This window comes from Oreochromis aureus, linkage group 4, assembly GCF_013358895.1.
Source record: "Oreochromis aureus strain Israel breed Guangdong linkage group 4, ZZ_aureus, whole genome shotgun sequence".
Classification (NCBI taxonomy): domain Eukaryota; kingdom Metazoa; phylum Chordata; class Actinopteri; order Cichliformes; family Cichlidae; genus Oreochromis; species Oreochromis aureus.
Genome location: NC_052945.1, coordinates 16,488,186 through 16,511,954, shown reverse-complemented (window position 1 = coordinate 16,511,954; position 23,769 = coordinate 16,488,186). Strand labels below are relative to the sequence as shown.

The following is a 23,769-nucleotide window of genomic DNA, read 5'->3' as shown; positions in this document are numbered from 1 at the left end:
TAGTTTTCCACGGTATGGCTTCAAACCACCCTTTTAATGGTCATCAAGCCGACATTTATCTGTAAGGAAAAAGACATGAACAATGGGCCAAGTAGATACTAATATGACTCTAAGCAGATCTATTCAAACTTGAATATTTATTAACTGCAAAAGAGGGATCTTCCTGACAACCTAAATGTACAATTACTCATAAACAATTGTTCTTATTCTGGATAGCTTTACTACACTGAACATTTTTACACAACTCCCTAAGGAATAACAAAAGAATGTCATTAGAAAATTAACCTCAACTTGTTTTCAGACAGAGCTAGCCAAACTACCTGAACCTTTCTTTTTCCTTTTCTTTAAGCCCTTCCTCCCTTCAGAAAACTTTTGCCTCTCTTCATTTTTCTTTTTTCTGTATTCTAAGAAGGTGCTGAAGGTTGGAGTTGGGCAGTTTGAGGTAGTCTGTGATGCTAAAGGGAAACAAAGGAAAAATGTACTACAATGTCACACATTAAAGACATTCATTCATGTGACATTCCATTGTCCACACAACACGCAAATAAGGACAACACTGAATAATCTCACTAGAAAATTTCTACCAAGGAATGACAATGTAACTGATACTATTGACCAATACAATTCTACACCAGTAAGTTTTAATGTATAGACACATAATAGTGTTAGTTCCTAAAGTTAACCAAACATAATAAATGAACTAATTTATTATCGTTTCAGTTGTGGAAATGCTCAGAGGACTGTTCCACGAAGCAAGCTAATCCCAAAAGCCAGGCTCACTCTGAAAATCCAGGCTCGATTGCCCCAAATTCGGTTCCAGGAACGAGGCTAACCTGCAGTCTTTCTGCTCATTCATTATGCAATATGCTTGTGGACAAGTCTGGTCCGTGGCACCCTAGCTGTGAGGTTTGTTAACACTAGAACTGCCCTCAAACCTTCACTACTAGAAAGGTCTTGAGCAGTCATTTTGACAGCTGCGTGCATTTTCAAATGAGCCTCGATTTTCTGAGCTCGCTTAGTGGAACAGCCCTCTGGTCTGCTACGGTCTGGAAACAGCTAACGCTAGGCTAATAAATCAATAAATAACAAACATTTTATTATGCTTATTAACTTACTCAATGGGAGTGAAGTGTCTCCGATGCAAGATGCGTGATAAAGCCTCTCGCCACAGCCGCTGCAAAAGTTTGGTGACTCCTCAACCAGCTTTTTCCCATAGCTAGGACAAAACATTCCGCCGTTTTTCAAACGAAATGCGCTACAGGCAGAGTAACTTCCGGTTCCAAAGACGAACAGCGCGGACATCCAATCAGTGATGTCTCCTGTTGCCGACTGGTACCTACCCTTTCCGGTTTTCTTAATGTAATTGTGCTTCTCAATTTGTTTTTGTGATTCTTCTTTTGTTTTTGCGCTTTTCAATTTGTTGTTGCGTTTAGTGAATTTGTTTTTGCGCTTTTCAATTTGTTTTGCGCTTTTCAATTTGTTTTTGCGTTTAGTGAATTTGTTGTTGCGCTTTTCAATTTGTTTTTGCGCTTTTCAATTTGTTTTTGCGTTTAGTGAATTTGTTTTTGCGCTTTTCAATTTGTTTTTGCGCTTTTCAATTTGTTGTTGCGCTTTTCAATTTGTTTTGCGCTTTTCAATTTGTTTTGCGTTTTTCAATTTGTTTTTGCGTTTAGTGAATTTGTTTTTGCGCTTTTCAATTTGTTTTTGCGTTTAGTGAATTTGTTTTTGCGCTTTTCAATTTGTTTTTGCGCTTTTCAATTTGTTGTTGCGCTTTTCAATTTGTTGTTGCGCTTTTCAATTTGTTGTGCGTTTTGTGATTTGTTTTTGCGCTTTTCAATTTGTTTTTGCGTTTAGTGAATTTGTTTTTGCGCTTTTCAATTTGTTTTTGCGTTTAGTGAATTTGTTTTTGCGCTTTTCAATTTGTTGTGCGTTTTGTGATTTGTTTTTGTGGTTTGCACTTCAGGGCCACCGTAAAAAACCCCCAAACCATGTGACCCCATATGAGCGGGCACTTTCAGGACAGTGGGAAAGAAAAACTCTGCGGTAAGAGGATGAAGATAACACAAAGACACGCTGTGGAAGAAAACCATAGATTACGCTGCATTCAATTGCTATCAATGTATAAACAGATTATACGTTTTAAGGCTAATCTTGATAGTAGAGAGATTGTCTGTCTCCTGAATCCAAATTGGGAGCAGGTTTCACAGAAGAGAGGCCTGAAAACTAAAGGCCTTCCTCTCATTCTACTTTTAAATTCTTTAGGAACTACAAGAAGGCGTGGGGTGCTACTGTACTGTAAGGTTATTAGGTTAAGGCCTGATTATTTGAGACCTTGTATGTATAGCTTGGAAGAAAGCAGTCCGACATATTTGTTTAATATGCACGTAGAAGGACATGTACAACTCCAAGATTCCTTACAGTGCAACTGGAGGCCAAAGTAATGTCATCCAAAATAAGCATCTGGTTAGATACCATATTTCTAAGATTTTTAGAACCGGGTACAATAATCTCAAGCACAAGTGTAAAGATAAATGTAGTCATGATAAATAGAAACTGAAACTCTGGCAAATAAAAACTATGATCAAGCCATTTGCATCATATTCATTTGCAGATCATGTAAGGCTAATTCAAATATTGTATTCAGGAGGAACACCTTCCTCCCTTCTGCTATTACTTTACTATATGCACAGTCACAACAAAAACAAACATTACATCATGTGACAACACGGGACAGACGTGGGAGGCATGGCGGGATAATAAGGACAAGAGCAAGTAACCAATAATGATGACACATATGGAAGACCAGAACAGTCACATGCATCGAAATAGGCAATTCTGTTTTGAAATAATTAATTGTATAATGAAATATGCATTTGTAAATTCATTTTTAAAAACAAAATTGTCATTATTTTATTTATTTAAAAATTAAATAAATAAATAAGTAATTTATTATTTAATAATTTAATTTAAAATAAAAACACTATTTAGAAATCAATGTTTCAAAATGAATTGTTAATCCATTAATAAATACTTCAAAAAAATTTAACTCTCAATAAAAACCTCATTTCAAAAACCATTTTTGAAATCCAGATGACAAAAATCTCATTTTCAAAATCTTTAAGTTACAATTTAAAAAAGAGAAATAAGTAAATGAATTCAAATATCAAGGTTTTTAATTGAGAATTCTTTTTTTGTGAAATTGATGTTTAATTTAAAGTTTTTATTAATGGATTAATTTATTTTGAAATATTGATTTTTATTTTATAAATATATATAAATATATACTGATATGGGCAGAAGAAAAGTCGAACAAAGCTCTACAGCTATTAAGTGCCCACCCAGGCGCAGGCTGATCAAACGACTTCACCTGGTGGTTTACGACACCAACTGTTTGCCATCTATAATCCAGTTTTGAGATTCCTTCCCAGACCCCTTAATGCCCACTCACATCCTGCCCCATAGGGTGGGGCTTGGTTTCACAATAAGTTCACCTGAAACCTTGGTTGATTGTGATCCACACCTGTTTTCACACCTGGCTCTTGTGATACGTAGAGGATCATTAGGGGTCCATTGTCCCTCTTGGGGGGGACACTCCCATAGGGCTTAAATCTGGGACTCTCCACCATTTGACCTTATCAATCAATACTTTATTTATATAGCACATTTAAAGACCAGAGGTACACCAAAGTGCTTCTCAATAGTTAAATATGAAATAAAATTAATTACATGTGAGTACGATAGTAGAGTACAAATACATTGCCAGACAAAAAAAAAAAAAAGCACTAATTAACCCGGGAGTACTATGTTAAAAGAAATATTTCACTCCTGGTGTAAAAGTTAGGTAAAATCAACACAGAAATATCAACTGGAAAAACAGTAACACAATAGGTTAAAATTACACACAAATTCAATCAAAGCACAAAGTGTACATCCAATAAATCACTAACTAATCGAAAATGCAAGATCAAATAAATAACCTTTCAATCGTGTTTTAAAAGATTGAATAGATTCCAACACGCGAATATCAGCTGAAAGACTGTTCCAGAGGTTAGGTGCAGCAATGGCAAAGGCACGATCACCTCTGGTTTTCAGCTGGGACCAAGGTTGCACCAAGAGCATTTGACTCGATGATCGAAGTGCTCTCCTAGGAGTATACAGGCTGAGAAGTTCAGTTAAATAGCACGGCGCAATATTATTTACGATTTTGAATGTAAGCAATAAAATCTTAAAATTAATCCGATATTTGATGGGCAGCCAATGTAGGTCAGCAAGGATCAAGGTAATAGAATCACACCTTCTAGTACCAGTTAAAAGGCGTGCTGCTGCATTTTGGACAAGTTGTAGTTTATGAAGAAGGGCAGATTGGAAGCCCAGGTAAAGGGAGTTGCAGAAGTCTAATCTTGAAGTAACAAAGGCATGGATAAGTTATGACTGAAGAAGCTTCTCGGATGAGAGGTGAAACGTCTTCAAGCAATTTAGAAAAGTCCAGACGGTTTTCTTTCCAAGCTCCTTAGACAACAAAGAAGGAATTCCACACAAACAATTTTACCATATTCATTTATTAAGCACAGAGGTAAAGCAAAAAGCAACAACAACTGTGTGCTTACCTATAACCTACCTACAAGTGACTGAAACTAGAAAAAAAACGTAAAAGCCACAAAATTGTCACAGTCTGACGGGACAGACTGTAAGAATTGCAAAAAGGACCCAAAATGCAGACTCGAAGGAACAGGGAACAGAACTTGAATGTTAACCAAAAGCGAGCCGTTTAATAAGGCTGGTAAAAAGGTACAAAAGAAAGGGCAAGGCAAACTGAAGTAAAACTAACATAACCTAAACTGGGAGAACTAAACAAACAACAAGAAAAACCTAGACATGAAACTTGAATACATGGCGCGAGAAACATGGCGTGGACAACAGACGACCTGACAAGGACTGAACAGAAACACACAGACTAAATACACACAAGGGTGATTAGGGGAAGTGGAAAACATGGGAAACAGCTGACACTGGTCTGACATAACGAGACAAAGGAAGCAAAGCTGACTACACTGACATAGGACACAGACCTTCAAAATAAAACAGGAAACATGAGACACAGACAAGACAATATAACCTTGACAACCTAAGACACATGCAGCGTGAAACACATAAAGGGAAAAAGGAGACTAAAACACAGGGGTAGAAGACACAAGTGGAATCTAAATAAACAAATGAGCTTAGATAACCTACTGAAGTAGAAACAAACCATAAACATCAAAATAAACTAAAACTCAAAACGCTGGGTCAACAGACCCAGGAATGTGACAAAAAAAGCGAAAAAAAAACAACAAGAAAAAAAAAAAACCCAACCTAAATTGGGTGCCAGAAAAGCCCCAGCCTTCTTAGAGGAGGGGAGGGTGGCCGACATCTTAAAAGTATATCACCACATAGGTTCCCAAACAGGTGAACTCCTTTTCTCATAATGGATGGGAGGAGCCACTAATGATGGCCTGAACAAAAAGGAAATAAAAACAGGCCCACCAAACGTTAACGAGGCTTAAGGCCTCACAGGATGTAAAACGCATTTTTCATCGTAGGCCACATTCAGCTCACTTCTATCACAGATGGGTCAAACCATAGAAACTCCAATTTCTGTCAATGTAAACATGTTTAAATACACATTTCTACACTATTATAGTGATTTCATATTTCCAAAAACTGTAATGTAATGGGTTTTTGTATGTTTGTTTTGTTATGGAGCAGGATTTTTTAGTAAGTTTGGATCCTAAAACTTTAAAGAAAAAGTCAAGAACCAAAGAGGAAATAAATTTTTCTTAACACAGGACTAAGGAACACCAAGGGAGAAATTAAGCTCTAAACCAACAAGACAACATGACTAAATGCACTGAGAGGAAGAATACAAGAAATAATCTAAACATTACACAACTCCATAATGTCATGTAATGATTTAATAAGAAAAACTGTAACACAGGGTAAGCAGATCAAGGACATAAAAAATATATTCTCAAGCTTTTTAAACAGCATCAGTCAAAATGCATAAATAGTTTTAGAATTAGTACTGCTTAAACACAACAAGACAGGTGTGATACTGAACAATGACAAATGGAAGATATGAATTATTTACATTTTATGTCTTAATATTGCTTTTAACAATCCTCACACTACACGAATCCCTAAAATGGACTAATTGCAGCCTCTAAGATGATCAGCATATGTACTTAAAACAAATTTTAACATTTTTAAAAACAAAAAACATTGACATTTTTTAAATTAAAAACATTAATTTAATTCAGTTGATAACATTAGGATTTACAGAGTTAGTGATATTTCATTATCTGGAGTGCCTACAAGTTGATTATAATATTTCTTCACCATCTCAAGCTCTGTTGAAACATCTGAAAAACAAAATATTTTTTGAATTGTTTCCCCCCAGAGTGACACACATATGTGTGACTGAGTAATCAGTTATTTATTCATTTTTTTTAAGATAAATATATAGACACCCCTGCAAGACTGCAAAGATAAAGAGGGAAGGGAAACATCATCAAACAATTTGAACCAATGTAATTACAGAAAACTGTCCTGTTTACCTGGGAGTAAGCACTCTTCAGCCGTGAATGAAAGTCCAATAGATTCCTTCATAGTTTTCTCCAGAGTCTCCAAGACGTATACCTAATTAAAATTTTTTAAAAAGTTTTTCATCACTTACCACAGACTAAGATATTGTGTTAAAGTTGTATTTAGAAGGTTCTCAGACTGGATGAAAAATATAAATGGAAACAACCATTTTTGTATAAGTCTAATCCAGTTAAATACAGAAAAAGGCTTCAGGTGAGTTATGAGAATATATGTTCATCATAATTCTTTATAAAACATGACAAACCATCAAATCGTGCAACTTCCCCAACATGGTATTTTTTGCCTGCTCAAACATGTCCTTCTTTGAGTGCACGTGGTTCTCAATAGTCTCCCTCATGTTGTACAGTGTGTCTTCTCCTGTAAATGCTAAAGCCTCTACAATAAGACAGAAAACTCTTATCAGACTTTTTATGCCAAATAATTATAAAAAAAAAGTATCTGTTTTACTGCCAAGTTGTGAATCTCTGATTTTATTTCTTACTGCAATAGCCTTCTTCCATAATGTTCTCAATTGTCTCTGTCAGACTGCTGTAGACATTTTTCTTCTGTTTCTGGATGATTCTGCTCAGTCTTGCCTTAATATTTTCTTCCTTACAGAAAAACATGAAATAAGGATGAACTTTACCATCAGTCCATTGATAGACAGTAAAGTTTCACTTCTTACCTCTGTCTTGAGAAATCTGAGCTGCAGTTCAGCATTTTTGTACTTTTCAATTAGAGAATCAATGTCAAGTGAAAATGTCTTGATGACTCCGTTGAACGCTCCACATGTTACTTCATTTCTAAAACATGTAAACATTGTCGATCATAATGGCTGAACTGGCAAGTTTATATGTTATAATTACATATCTTGAATAATATTATGTGACTGTTTAGAACATGTTTTTATTACGGAAAGGTCTTTCTGAATTCTGCACCAATGCTGTCAATCAGACAGGAAGCCAACTTCATATTAAGGTTTATTGGTTTCCCTTTTTTTGGTTTGTAGATGCCACCATTCTCAATGACACACTTCAGTAAATTGTAAAAAGCACCACCATTCTTTCCCTGAAACAAAAAAGAAAACACAGAATTATTGCATTTTACATTGTCATATAAAATCTGTATGTATTTTAACTATGATTAAAATACATACATCATACAAGAAGTTCTTGAGTTTTTCTCCATATGAACATTTGGATTTCTCAACACCATCATCAAGACATTTTTTAAAAGCTGTATAGGTGTCTTCCATTTCTTTTCTGACATTATCAAGTTGGAGGCTCATGTTTATCTCAAGTTCTTCACACACCTCGCCTTTTTTACTATCCTGAAAAAAAAAATTATTAGTAAAACCATAAAAACTACTTGTTGTTGTTTCTTTATAGATTAATGAAATTCAGTTGGTTTAAAATGTTACAAAATAGAACAGCAAAACTACACGAATCAATCAAATAATAACTCATAAATTAGTAACAAAAACCAATAAAAGAACCACAAATACATATGAGAAATCCCAACATGTAAGAGAATATTATTTTGTATCTTTTACTTGACCTTACCACTCCTCTGGAGTTGGCGCCTTGAATTAAAGACAGAATCCCGTGAGCTCCCTTCACATAGTTTACTGTCTCTGAGTGACAGTCATTGAGATCTTGCAAAAATCTCTGAAGTTTGGTTATTTCTGTTTAAAGGAGATACATACATTAGCATTCTAGCTATGCATGTTATGTTTACATAAAGGAGACTTCACCTACCAGTATCTTCTGGACTTAAGTAGTTTTCTTTTAGGAACTCTTTGGAGCTCACTGTGAACACTTTGAAAGTGTCATCAGTGAAGTGTTTCTAGGGAAAAAATGTGATTTCAATTTAATGCAAATGTGGAGAGTCTTTGCATTAGACTTCTTGTCAGGCTATAAAATTCACCTTAGTCTTGCTTTGCTTGTTGAATTCTTTCTTTATTGCATCCTTGGCTTGCACATTTCTTTCAGTTAGTAGATCATGGAAATCAGCTGATGAACTAAAAAAAGGGGGGGGTAACACACACACACAATTATTATTATTGTTATTAATCTTAAAGCACTATGTGACATGTCAGCATGTCATACAATGCTGTGATTGCAGCCATTCCCCAACTCTCTGTGAATGGTACTCATGGCCATTGATCAGTGGGTTTTGGTCAGTGGTTGTTGATCAATGGTCATGAGAATTTGAATAATTAAGATTAAGGAACTGACCTCCCAGCCTATTGTTCCTTCACTGGGCTGGTTTCAGTCATTATGCAAATGTACTGTTTATAAGATTGGGGAAACCTGCAGTCAGCTGAGACTGAATAATAATAATAATAATAATAATAATAATAATAATAATAATAATAAATTTTATTTGAGGGCGCCTTTCAAAAGCCCAAGGTCACCTTACAAAAGAACAAAAGTAATAAAAGAAGCAATAGTGATAACATACATACAATAAGGTAAAATTGCAAAACAGAACAGAACTTGACAACAGATAAAATCAGCACTAAAGCGAATGAGCCAGTTTGAACAGATGTGTTTTAAACTGTGACTTGAATGCGGGAAGAGAGTCTATATTTGTTATGGCTGGAGGAAGAGAGTTCCAGAGCCGAGGAGCAGAGTGAGGGAAGGCTCTGTTCCCCATAGTGGTAAGACGTGCAGACGGAACAGTAAGACGAATAGCAGATGAGGATCTAAGAGGGCGGGAAACAGTGGTGATATGGAGCAGGTAACACACAAATAGAAAGGAGTAGATTTATGGATACACTTGTACGTGAGAAGTAAGATTTTAAAGTTTATCCTGGCTTCTACGGGCAACCAGTGAAGCTGCTGAAGAACTGGGGTAATATGAGCTCTTGATGGAGTACGAGTTATGACCTGAGCTGCAGAATTTTGAAGGAATTGGGGTTTATGAAGGGAGACCAAATAAGAGGGAATTGCAGTAATCTATACGGGACGTAATAAGACTATGGACAAGGATGGCAGCAGCATGGGGAGTAAGGAAGGGACGGAGTTGGTTAATATTACGTAAGTGGAAGCACTCAGACCGGGTTATGTAATTAATGTGAGACTGGAATGAGAGAGTATTATCAAGTATGACACCCAAACTCTTAATCTGAGGGGAGGGAAGGGTGGGAGAACTTTCAATGTTAATGGAAAAACTGTGGGATTTGGATAAGATAGAGGCTGTACCAACAAGTAAAACTTCTGTTTTATTACTGTTAAGTTTAAGAAAATTGGAGGAGAACCATGATCTAATCTTGATAAGACAGTTTGAGAGGGAGGTAGGCGGGAGGGATGAACCCTGAGGCACAACAGCAGAAACAGGAGACTTGAAGAGTGGGATTTAAATTGGATACACTGAGTGTGGTCTGAGAGATAGGAGGTGAACCAGGCAAGGGTGGTATGAGTAATGCCAATGGATGCTAACCGGTTCAGGAGGATATTGTGAGAAATGGTATCAAACGCCGCACTAAGATCAAGAAGGATGAGGATGGATAGGAGACCGTAATCAGCTGCCATCAGGAGGTCATTGGTAATCCTTAACAAAGCAGTTTCTGTGCTATGATTGGGGCAGAAACCAGATTGAAATTGTTCATAGAGATTATGGTTATTGAGGTGTAAGTGAAGCTGGGAGGCGACAACTTTTTCAAAAAATTTTGAAATAAAGGGGAGATTTGATATAGGGCGAAGATTATCAAAGTTATTGGGGTCTGCACCAGGCTTTTTGAGAGTTGGAATAACAGAAGCCTTTTTCAGAGATGAAGGAACGATTCTAGTGTTCAGGGAGGAATGGATAATACTGGTTATGAGAAGAGCTGATGAGGGAAGACAGGCTTTAACTAACACAGTGGGAAAAGGGTCAAGTTGACAGGTGGATGATTTAGATTTTTTAATAAGATTACATACATCGGTTATGGACGGAAGAGTAAAGCTTGAAAATAAGTGACAGGAAGACAGTGGGGGAAACAGGAAGTCTACTTCAGAGTCGGAAGCTCCTGCAGAGTTAAGTTGACGGTGAATATCTGAGATTTTACGGGTGAAAAAAGAGATAAGAGAATTACAAAAGTCAGCAGAATACATATGGGAGGGGAATATGTCTGGAGGTTTTGTAATTTTACTGAACAAAGAAAAGAGAGACCTGGAGTTACCTTCATTAGAACTGATTAAACCAGAGTAGTATGCGGATTTGGCTGAAACAATGCGGTCCTTATAGAACAAAACATGATCATTATACATTTCTTTATGTATAGCAAGTCCAGTTTTCTTGAATAGACGTTTAAGTTGGCGTCCTTTAGCTTTAAGAGGACGCAGGTTGGGGGTAAACCATGGTGCTGAACAGGAAAATGAGACAGTGCACCTTATTTAGTAAACTTTATAAAATTGTCTCAGCATCTGAGGCTCCTTTTGACCCAAATGTTCTGCATTAATTACAACAAAGGCCAAACCCTTTGCTTCACTCTTTGTCTAGCCTGGGTTGATCTTCTATGGAAACACCCTGCAGTTGATCAGCATGCAACATTTACTTACAGATCATCTGAGTCATCAAGAAGATCAGACTTGGTGCAAATAAAATGAATTTGCTGACATTCGCCACTATTTCCAATCAGACTACTGACACTTTCCAGGATCTCCCAGGCCTCTTTCTCTGATGCTGCTCGATTAATTTCAGTCACAATCCACACAGTAGAACAATCTCCAAGTATCTGAAAGGAGAATAACATGTCTCAGTGCTTCATCAAAAGATGACATTACTGTTTGCACAGAATAAAGCAAAGAACAGTAAATGTGAATTACCCCTTTCCACATCTGATCTCTGCTCTTGTTACGGTCGCCATTTCCAGGAAGGTCCACAAGTGTGACATGCTGGAGAAAAGGATTGTTTGGCACCCTGACAGTCACACACTTCACTAGTGGCCAAAACCACTTTTTTCCTTCATTACCTTCTTCTTGTTTTGAATCACTTCTTGTGTATTTGACACATTCTGCAGAAAGTTTATCAGCCTGGAATAAATAACAAAAATAAAGCAATGCAAGACAGTTTAACTTCAATCCTACACTGCAAGTGTGTTACAGACTGCTTTAAAGAATTACAGTGCCATAAAAGATGACAAAAAAGCAATTCTCTGGTCTCAGTAAAAGTTTGCACGAGTCATTAATTTTAGATTTAAATGTGATCAGCGGACCTGTTTTATATCCGCGCAGAATAGTTTTCTATAGGAGATCGCTGCAAAAAGTGCAGCCTTACCTAATGTCCACCCTACTGTTACTCATTTTATATTAAGATTTAAAATCTAGTTGGTATGGTGAGTAACCTTCAGTAACAGTAATAAATCACTGTATGGCAAATAGTGAAATCATACCCAAGAATCAAACTGTTAAATGGTGTAATTTAACCCTTAGATACTGTTCAGATCAAATGTCACATTTAACAGCAGTAAAATCTTGAAATTTGATGACTTTTCCTAAAATGACACACACACACTACTTGAATTTTGAACGAACTTTTCAAATATAAACCGTGTTTAAAATGACTGATCCATCCATTCATTCTCTTCAACTTTCTAATATAGGGTCTCAAGGGGGGCTGCAACCTGTCCAGTTGCCATATGGAGACCTTGGACAGGTTGCCTGTCTGTCACAGGGCTAAAAAGAAAATATGTCTGAAAATGACAGATAATATAACAAAATAGAACAGATTAATTTTTTGTTAGTGGACAATTGTCTCATACACCTCTTACTGTAGGTTGCACAGTTCCTAAATTACTGAAACCAAATACTATACTTAATAACAGCAAATTTATACAATTTTAACAGACCACACTTCCTGTTTAGTAATAGAGCGGTGATGTCTTACTGATTCACATGTCAAAATCTTCCTCCTACTTTGGGGAAATTCTGGAATTTCTCTGAAATATTTTCCATCCATAAGATCTTCAAAAGACTTTCCTTTCCATTCTTCTCCATAGAGCGCTGAAAACTTTTCACTGATGTCATGATAGTCATTATCAACATCCATTTCACAGTCTTCATTATCCCCAAGAAATTGATGAGATGACCACAACTCATCTTTCCACTCCTTAAAAACAAAAATGCTTTTCAGTTTTATTAAAAGGGCCTAAACCCAGAATAATAAGAAATTATATTTCTACAGCTAAAACTAATTTTACCTCTGGTGTGATGAACTCAATGTCTGCCTCATAGTTAGAGCCTTGCATGTTAGCCTCCACTTTGATCATGACTGAGGTGCATGCACTGACACTTCCAGAAGGCAAAAGGTTCTTCTCTTCAATGATGGCATTTATCAGAGAACTCTTTCCAGCCCCAGTTTTACCAAAGACACCAACCAGCTCCCTCTTGTCTGTCTCTAAATCACAAATTTTTTTCCTGTTAAATGAGATTAAGAGTTAAATTTTTACCTCAAATTTGTGGATACCAGAAACAGCAAATAAAAGTAGCTGTACTATACAGACTTACCAGAAATTCACAAGAATAAAAGTCTGGCAGACTTAAATTGAATCCAAGTGAGACTAACTGTGATCCACACTAAAAGCACTGGAAGAATTAATTTTCTGTTTTAACCTGTCTGCTAGCAATACAACTTTAAACTAACTAATAAAGAAAGTAATAGTAAAAATACTTCACCAGTCAAGAAATGCATTGGTGAATACTAACACAAAATGTAGGTTCATGTAGAATCAGCAAAAAGAAAACTGTGTTATTTCTTGTAATGAACATCCCCCAACAATGAAAGACAGCTCATGTGCTCCCAAACAATGGAGGTCTTGAGTCTTACGAATTAAATAAGGAATGAATGTCCATGTTACCATGATTATTTATGATTCTAGAATCACTTGGTGGCAAACAAGCACAGCTTTCTAACATAGCTATACAAACACAACACAGAATATGGAAACTTAATACTCACTTCAGGAAAGCACTGAGCTTGTCTTTTTCGTGTAGTCTGGCATGGACGAATTTCATTATGTTTTTTACATCAGACAGCACGATTGCTTCTGTAAGCAAACAAGTAAATAATTATTTAGCAGGAGCTATAAACCAGTGAAACCATCAATGATCCTTACTCTGAGTCCTTTCTGAATGACCATCTCACCATATCACTAATTTCTCACTCCACTCTCACTTGTGAACAGGACCCAAAGACATATTTTACTCGAAGCAAAAGTGCTTCCCTGAGTGGCCACTCCATTCTTTTCTCACAGAATAAAATACCTTCTTGAATTCCAAAAAACCCAAATAGATTGGTTTGGGAAACTCCCATGCAACCTCAAATATCTTTGACAGCATAAAATGATGGTACAGTGTTTTGTGATAACTACGAATGCTGCATTTTCATTCCTGACTCAAAAGGTTCATCTAATAGCTGGACTCTCCTCTGCAGTACACTGGCAGTTCTGAGTTTTTCGTTCAGCTACTGCCAGATCTACATTCCACTTGGCCTATCACTAACTGCCAGCTGATTCTCCCCACAAGCTCAAAACCATGAGTGACAGGACTCCTCCCCAAACCTGATCCCTTCACCTTCAGTGCCCACCAGGGCTTGACTGGTAATCTGGCATACCAGACATTTGCCTGTTTTGCCAATGTGCTTTTAGACCAATGGCTGCTGTGGACCATCCACACAAACACTGACAGCTGCCTATTCATTAATTAACCTCTATCATTAACTGACACTGCAACAAAATATGTCAAAGTAACTGACATGTTAGCAGCTGCACCATCAACAGTGGTACCAACAACACCACCGACACCAACAAGTAAGAAGCCCTCACACTCACAGGAGGCTGATGTTGCTAGCATCAGCAATGGACAAGTTCAGGAGGGACAGAAGTCCCCAAAAGAGTAAGGAAGGAATGGAGAAAGGCGAAATTACCACGGTAAGAAAATAGATGAAAGGACATAATTCGGGAGATTTTCAAGGATTCCGGTAAAATGAATGGCTACTTTGATGATATGCCACATCTAATCTCTAAAGTGTGGCTTTTAATTGTCACATGCTACATTGCAGTGCAACTAAGATATGCTAACCAAACAACAGCTGTACCAATCTGATTAAACCTGTTTAGACTAACATCTAGACTAATTGCAAAACAACAAGTAGCTCATTGTTCCAGCAACCAAGAGAAGTAACTGCTACCACAACTCAAGACTGATGCTGTATAACACAAATGCTATGGCAACGGTGGGACAGGTAACGTCAGGTCAGAGGGGACTTCATGATCTCACAGAGCTCCAAGAACAACTGGTGTATTGAAGGGATTGAGTACGAGAGCAGCTGAGCTTAAAGAAAAGATTGTGGCTACGCTGAAAACCTGGATCCTCCATGGTGGATTACCAAGAGTATGAGACGTATCCTCTGACAGTCTACTAGAAGAACTGCATTCCAAGGTCAAGGCAGCACAGAGGGAAGTTAACCAATTATTAGAGATGCAGAAAGGTTTGATGAAGAAAGGGATGCTTAAGAAGTACAGGAAGCTACCCATGCCCAAGGCCTTATAAACTGCTAGGCAAAGACTCATAGCCTTCACTAATCACCTGAAGAGGTACACCAGAGAAAGAGAGGCCTGGAGAACAAGCCAGATGCTCTTTACTAAATCATCCAAGGTGTACGCTAAGTGGCAGGGGAAGAATATGAGAACAGCAGATATCTCTGTCCAGATATTCCCAGATCTCACTGTCAAGTGTTGAAAGCCCTCGGTAGGGCAGTAAAGCCTCCTCCCCATGACTCCAAAAAGCTTTCAGTTGTCATTAATGTGGATTAGTTCAAATGACAGTCAGGACCCATTAACCAACCAATGGGCTGGAACTGGGGAAATATGAGTAACCCGGCCCTGCCAACCACATCTCACTAAGCTACTGGAGTGGTTCAGCTCCCGCCAGTCTCAGCAAGAGTAACTCCGGTTTTGAACAGTCCAGCCCCCTTCAAGATGACTGGTTCTGAGCTCATGGTGTCTTGTAGTAAGCCCAGCTAAGTCAGGCTCCTCCCCACCATTGTTATCACTCAATGCAAAATGTAATAAATGTTTGCACATTATGTATCATGCTCACAATATGGGAACTTGGCAAAAACATTAAATATTTAATTATGATATATGTGGCATGCGTGCCGTTGCCTCTTAAAAATTAAATTTTATTAACATACTTTTACATCAATAAACCAATTAAAAAAATAATTAGAAAAAAAAATGCATTTTTTGTTAAATGGCATTGTTTATAGAGAAATACCCAAGTATGGTCTTGGTTGGGAGCTACGTTGTCGTTTAGCTGGTGGTTGCAATTTGCTGGACCCGCCTGGATGTTCAAACCTTCTCTTTCCTAATTTAATAAAAATAAAACAAAATAAAAATAAAAATGGACAAATAAATAATTTTGTTAAATGGGATTTGCTCAGGAGTGAAATTTAATACTCAAACTCACTGGTATTATTTTGTCCAAGTGAAAACACTGTTGTCTTGAAAATACTGCTAATACTTGTAATATATAAGATGGCATACATCTTACCTTTATCACTTGTGGATGCCAAAACCTGGGGATCAATGTACATATTTAATGCATGAAAAATTAGGTAATCAAATATAGGAATTTAATTATATATAAATCTTACCTGATCTTTATCAGGTGCTTCTTTTTGCTCCTGTTAATAGTGCAAAGTAACTGAAACTCTGTAATTGTTATTATTGATCTTGGCCATTTAAATGAAATTGTATTTAACTTACTTGAACAGACAAATTGACTGTTTCCTGATTTATGTTTTGTTCTTCCTAGGAAGAACAAAAAAATTCAGGTAAATAGTTTCGTTTTAATCTGTATTTGCAGATACTAATCCAATCAAGGGCGTAGATTTGGCATGGACGGAAGAGACATGTCCCCACCAATATCCAGCGATTATTGAATTGTCCCCACCAATAATTTGATCTCTTCGAGTAAAGAAAAACAAACCCGATAGGAAAAAAAAAAAAAAAAAAACGATCCGTCAACGTCTCATTCACCTAGCGGTGCAGAAAGAGTTAAATTACATTCTCTACTGGAGTCCTACCTCATGTGACAAATATGGCCAATGTGATTGGCTGTGCCTTTCTTGGAGATCTGTTTAGTTTCCACCCGGACAACAAAATTGAAGAAGCATATCCCAGATTGGTTCAGCCAATTCCAGTTTCCAATAATGGCTACTACTACTGCAGCTACTTAGTTTTAATTTACTCTTATTACTCTTTCTGGGTCGCAAAATAAACATATTTTCAGGCGAGAATGTAGCTGTGTAAACTTCAAATATCTGAGCCGGTGTTGTGCCAAAAAGTGATTTCCAATGTTTCTGTGTGCTTTTTATGTGTAATATTGTTATGTATGATGCTAAATAGACTTCTGTGAACAGGTATTACAAAGGGGTTATATATAAAATTAAAAAATTACCTGTTTCTCAAGTATCTTTGTAACTGTGTTATTGTACTTACATTATAATCAATCAGCTCCCTTTTCTCCACTTAAAATATGTTTACAGAACTATTTTTGCATTTGTTGCAATTTCAGCTGTCCTCTTCGCCAGATTACTCTTAAGAGAGACATTTTTAAAGTTAACAAGATTTTTTTTTTAACTGCATAAATAAAGGATACATAAAAGTCACTGCCAAAAACTGATTGCGGCTTCTACCTTGTTACAGGAATGTTGTTTGTTGCTCAAGATGACTTGATATCATTCATGAGTGATATATTTGACATATGTTTCACATATTATAGGCCAACAAGTTATTTGTAGCAGTTTAAATACAAGCAATCAGTTTTTGGCAGACGATTACTTGTTGTCACAACACCTGGACGCAGCCTCTGAATTTGCACACCCCCGGCCTGTTTCTGTTTCTAATAACGGTGGCATTTAACTTATTTTATACAATAAATAAACACTGTAAAATGTAAGTTTTTGTGTATATATAGATATATATATATAGATATATATATATATAGATATATATATATATATATATATATATATATATATATATATATATATATATATATATATATATATATATATATATATATATATATATATATATATATATATATATATATATATATATATATATATATATATATATATATATATATATATATATATATATATATATATATATATATATATATATATATATATATATATATATATATATATATATATATATATATATATATATATATATATATATATATATATATATAGAATGTCTCCCTAATTCTGAGGTCTCAAGTATGGCAAGTATGTGCTAGGCTTTGGCCCACATCTGTCTAAAATTGTATGTAACCATGAATAACGTGTTGCCATGTCCACCAGGAGAGACTGGACAGTATAGATGTAAAACAGATATGCCAGCAGTTCATCTCAGTTAACGAGAGGAGAAGGCATGTGTTTGGCTCCTTCACACAGTGGCCATTGAGTTGTTGTGTGGGGCACCAGTAGTTCATGTCTGTTGCTGTAAGAGTAGTTCATGTTTAGAATAAAAAATCCCAGCTCACTGATTTGATCGGGGCAATAGTGCCTAAAATGTTGCAGAATTTTGCTGAGAGGTCTTTTACTTTGTGGTAATCTTAGATGAGTAGTTTTATGGACAAAAACCACCAGGTCATTCAGTGTTCCCTTAGTGCTAATGTGTAAGAGATGTTGGTGTACTATAACTGAAGTAATGTTGTTAAGTCCTTAAAGTCATATTCTTTTATTGTCATGACTGTATTTGAAACTTAAAAAAAAAAAAAAAAAGAAACAGGGCAGGGTTCGGTGGTTGCATCATCCATCCCCACCAATGCCAAAACCAAATCTATGCCCTTGAATCCAATTCTAATATAAATTCACAGAAATTGAGATTTATCAGACCAAATATAACAATATGCAAAATAACTTTAGAAATACTAATTACATGCAGTACAATTACCTTTTTTAATTAATTAATTAATTAATCTATTTCTGTGCCTGTCCCGTTTGGTTCTTTAGCCGTCAGAATTGTTGTCTGAAGGCCAACAAAGATACCCAACGGATTTACTTTATCAAGTGGATCATCACGGCTTTGCTGTATTGGTCCATTTGATTGACCTTTGTTGTTATTATTTATTTTATTTTATTTTTATTTTCAGTTGTTACAGATGGGACAGACATGGCTGGGGGATAGGAAAGGCAGAAAGAAAGATGAAAGAAAAGAAAAAACAGAGTGGAAGAGGGACAGTGAGAAAGGGCACTCAAAAAGAAAAACAAAAATCTCCCAGATCACCTGTTACGAGAAAAAAAAGAGAAAACAAGCAAACAAAAGAGAGCAGCAAAATAAACACAACACCAGTACAATTACCTTTAACTGCTTTAATTTCTTCTTGAACGTTAATCTTGGTCCAACTTTTGGAATCAACTTATGAATGAGTTCATCATTAAGTTCATATAAACTTTCCTGTGTAATTTCTTCATCTGTAATTAAAAATTTAAATCTTAGTAATGCAGAAGTGCAAATCATTTTAAAATTACTACACATATGCATTTGAGGAAGGAGAGTTTAGTTATTGACACAGCAGTTAAAGTGTAATTTGCCCCCACAGGGGTAATTTAATACATTGGCTGTTTGAATTGAAGGCATGTCAGATGTGTTTTCTTTTATTAATTTATATTTTACTTTTCTCTGTTAATTTAACAACCTACAAGATGCTACAGAAAAGTAACTATTATAACTATTATTGAGATGTATAAAATGTACCAGTGTGTTGCCGTTTGTGCATATGTACTACTCCAGTACAGTAGGAAAATTAACTGCTTTGCTGCAGAACAAAGTTGCAGCATTTATGTCTACAATAACAGATTCTTTTTCAGTATTCACAAAAGCTTCTTTGGCTACTCTCTTGCTACGAGTTGTTGCCACAGTGGGTGGCTCCAAATGCTTCATAAGGCAATATGCTCTTCCTGATACAGCACCAAATCCAAAAACAATCCAGTGACCTTTCGCTTGCCAAATTGTCATATTAAACATCACATTAATATTGTACAAAATCTGTGCTCGTCAGTGAGGCATAGTAATACCTTACCTTCAAATTTATCCATCCACTTTTGTAGATCCCATTCAATCAGTTTTTCTCGCACAAAATCATCCATGACCAAAAAGAGAAACTGAAAGACAAATTGTAATTTCTAAAGAACAACAAAATGGCTAGGAATAGGCAGATATATAGACAATACGTTTAGAGTAAAAGTTCAAATAGTTTACCTGCTATTGAAGATGTGGTAGAAAAGATTCTTTCAGAGAGGGTGAAGTCAGCAAGAAGGCATAGACTGGGAACAGTCAGGAACAAAAACAAAAAAGGAGAAGTCCATAAATAAGTAGAAGTTTTAAAAACAGAAGATGATTAAGGTTGAAAAAAAAAGCAAAAAGCAAGAGAAGGTAAGTAGAACAAAAGGAGGTGAGTGGAACCAGATCTGAACATAAACAGATGCTAGTCAGGGAATGAGTAAGGGTAAGTGCGAAAAGGTGGAAGAGCTAGTGTTATTGCTGAGGTGATGGAAATGGCTGGATGTTTGACTACAGGATCTTAGTGGATATGTAAAAATAAGGAGTGAGTGAAAGACTAAATATAGGAACACTGACATTTAGTTTTGTTTGAATGTGGGAAAAAACCCAGCTAGGAAAAATGTAAAAAGGAATAACTTTGGTAAACAAATACATAAAGAAAAAACAAAACTAACAGTAACTGTTAGGTATGACAAGCAAATGTGCTCTTTGGAGACACTCAGATTCTTTACTATTTTGTCAGAATGTCAACACAATTTTGATAAAACAGCACAAAAACAGTCTGGGTTACCCACTTCCAAAACTATGTTTAAAATAAAAATATATATAAATAATATACAATTTCGCCTAATACAAAACTTTCCAAAAGATACAGGAATATATGCATTTACCAAATATAAACTCAGTTTTGCTGTTTCATAACTGGGTAAAACTTTAACCTTATTAAAACGGCCTTGATTAACTATGATGTGTTTTTGTCCTAAGTAACATTATCAGTGTTTTTAATGACACTGAAGGTGATCTATTCGGCAGCTGCACTGAATCCATTAAATATTCACAGGTCAATATTAGCAAAGCTTCTACTTCAACCTGAGACTCAAAAAGACAAGATTTTGAGTTCCCCATCCCTGTCTTGCACACACACTATGGTGCAGTTTAAACCAGAGGTCCATAAATAATCAAGGCACATGGAAGGTCCCACCACTAAGGCATCCAGTCACTTCCATTTTATTGCATCAGCCCCTGATGAAAGGAAACAAGTTATTAATTTATCTAAAATATTCATCTAAAAAAAAAAAAAGCCTCTGTGATTAATCCTACTGCAGAAACACTGGTGCAGCTGCAGCTAGAAAACAGAAAAAGGGCCTATTCCAATGGTGTAACAAAAGTTTAAGACCACTTGAAAAATGGCACAAAAAAATCATATTTTGTATGGTTGGATTTTAACAAGGTTCCAACTGGAGCTCGAACATGCAAAAAGAAGAAATGGGAGTGAAACAAAACATTTTTAGAAGGTTATTGAAAACAACGCTTAAACTGAAACAGGCTGTTTTACAGTTGATCAAAAGTTTAGGACCACACCTCCGAAAAACCCCAGTAAACCCCCCAAACAGAAATCAAAATTCCAAACATGAACTCAGTAATGAGTAGCTCCACTGTTATTGTTGATCACACACAATTAATATAAGTTGTTATATACTCAAACTGCTCGAATTGAATAATTCAATAGATCAAAAACACATTAACAGGCTTCTACATACGGCTTAAAGGCTATTCTAAAATCTTAAACCAGAGCAATGCACAAAGATCAAACGATCAAGATCAAATTACTGGCCAGACAGTTATTGAAGTGGGAAGAATAAAACCCGAACGAAAGAAGGGAGAAAACAAAGCATAAAGGCAAAGCAGCAGCACTTCTGTAAGTGTATGCCAGAGAAACAGTAGCGGCTCCACTGTAATGCTATCAGCCGCCCACCCAGGGACAGACATGCTGTTAATACACGGTAAAATTAGCATTTGCAGTAAAAGACGTGAAAAATCAAAGTTACAAACGGCGTCTTCCAATTCTCAGAGTGGAGGTTTCTGCAGCTACGACCTATAAACACACCTGTTTACTGCGAAGTAAAATCAATAAACGCACAGAATTAAAACATACCAGCAGTCGATGGAGGGAAACTTCAGAGGAAACAATCCGCAGGTGATCTCTACAAAAACACGAGTAGCACCAATCAACCAAAATGTAACCAATTCAGTCGGAGGGAGCAGAAAAATTTACACGACTTTTACCTATAACAGCTCGAGAAGGCAGGTGACGAAGACCCGGATGTATACAGCAACAGGTGAGCTAGTGAGGGATGCTTAGATGGAAGGGCATCTAATTCCCTGATTCCAGTGATATTGTACCAGTATTTTTATTCTGAAATAATCCCCCTTTCTTTAATTTTGTGTCGAAGATTGACGAGGTATAACAGATCCGGATTGGGGGGGATATAACCCCTTTAAAGCAGTCCCACATATTTGTTTAATATTCACATTGAAGAACATATTTGACGCAAACGTAATGTCATCCAGAGTAATAGATAGTCTCGAGGACAAGTGTGAAAATAAATATCTTCGAAGACATTTATTTTTACATTTATTTGCATTTATTTTACACAAATAGAAACTGAAACTCTGGCAAGTAAAAACTATGATCAAGCCATTTGCATCACATTCATTTGCAAGTCGTATGAGGCTAATTCAAATACTTCATTCAGGAGGAACGCCCTCCTCCCTGCCATCATTGCTTTACACACAGTCACAAAAAAAACAAACATTACATCATGCACGGGGCAGACGTGTGTGTGTGCGTGTGTGTGTTGCGGGATATTAGGGAGAAGAGCAAGAAACCAATGATGTCAATATGGAGGACCAGAAGAGTCCAGTGCATCGAAGTGCATCTGTGTTAAAATAATGAATTGTGTAACAAAATACAAAATTATTTTATTCATTTAAAAATTACTAAATTAATGTATTACTTAATAACTTAATAACAATTTATAAATCAATGTTTCAAAATGAATTATTAATCAATTAATAAATACTTCAAACTAAAACAGATTTCACAAATTTTTTAACTCTCAATAAAAACCTCATTTCAAAAATCATTTTTATATTCCAAATTAGAAAAAACAGATTTTCAAGTTACAATTTAAAAAAAGAGAAATAAGTAAATGAATTCAAATATCAAGGTTTTTAATTTTCCATTTTTGTGAAAATCCAAGTTGAATTTAAAGTGTTTAATTGGATAAATAATTTATTTTGAAATACTGATTTGCATATTATATATATATATATATATCTATATATATATATATATATATATATATATATATATATATATATATTAGATATACATATATATATATATACTGATATGGGCAGAAGAAAACTCGAACAAAGCTCTAAAGCTATTAAGTGCCCACCCAGGCCCAGGCTGATCAAACGACATCATCTGAGTAAGTGGCCAACCTCTAACAGCTGCTCAGATGGCAGCTACTAGTTATAGTAGCACCATATAATGTGATTGGCCATTAATTGGCGATTAACAATGCAATATTAAAATATATTATTATTTCTCCTACAATTCCATTCACATTGTTTGTCAGTATAAAGCTTGTATTTGGTGTGAATAATAATTGTTAAACTAGGTATTACTGTAAAGAGTTTGGGTGCCATATTTAACAGTACTCTCTCACTTCAGTCTCACATTAATTACATAACCTGGTCTGCATACTTTCACTTATGTAACATTAATCGACTTCGTCCCTTCCCACCCGGTATCCAGTAAGGGTCCTGGCTATACCCCCCATGCTAAAACCAAGCCCTGGAATGGCGCAGCTACGTCTGCAGCCAGTCCACAGCTCGGACACAAGCATTTTATACATGTTGTACTTTGTATGATTGTGTATGTGTCAAATAAAGTTGGTTGCTTAGTTTGCTTAGTTCCCTACTCCCCATGCTGCTGCCATCCTTCTCAATAGTCTTATTACTTCTCTGATTGATTATTGCAACTCCCTCTTATTTGGTCTCCCCAATAAGTC

General features: G+C 36.0%; 1 protein-coding gene across 2 annotated transcripts; it reads right to left on the bottom strand.

Moving 5' to 3' along the window:
• Positions 1 to 5,440: 5,440 nt before the first annotated feature.
• LOC120440073 (nuclear GTPase SLIP-GC-like) lies at positions 5,441 to 21,926 on the bottom strand. Of its 2 annotated transcripts, XM_039611684.1 has the most exons (23): positions 21,843 to 21,926; positions 19,886 to 19,950; positions 19,707 to 19,788; positions 18,986 to 19,098; positions 16,373 to 16,417; positions 16,261 to 16,290; positions 16,158 to 16,182; positions 15,882 to 15,971; positions 13,564 to 13,651; positions 12,806 to 13,022; positions 12,493 to 12,714; positions 11,433 to 11,639; positions 11,166 to 11,341; positions 8,548 to 8,641; positions 8,379 to 8,466; positions 8,184 to 8,305; positions 7,778 to 7,951; positions 7,535 to 7,689; positions 7,307 to 7,424; positions 7,124 to 7,232; positions 6,887 to 7,017; positions 6,594 to 6,675; positions 5,441 to 6,398 (listed from the first exon to the last, which is right to left on the bottom strand). In XM_039611684.1, the coding sequence occupies exons 3-23, from the start codon at positions 19,771 to 19,773 to the stop codon at positions 6,313 to 6,315; spliced, it is 2,439 nt and encodes an 812-aa protein (XP_039467618.1). In that variant the 5' UTR covers positions 19,774 to 19,788; positions 19,886 to 19,950; positions 21,843 to 21,926; the 3' UTR covers positions 5,441 to 6,312. The 2 variants fall into 2 exon arrangements, with proteins under 2 accessions (XP_039467618.1, XP_039467620.1); XM_039611686.1 differs by lacking the exons at positions 15,882 to 15,971; positions 16,158 to 16,182; positions 16,261 to 16,290; positions 16,373 to 16,417; positions 18,986 to 19,098.
• Positions 21,927 to 23,769: the final 1,843 nt, after the last annotated feature.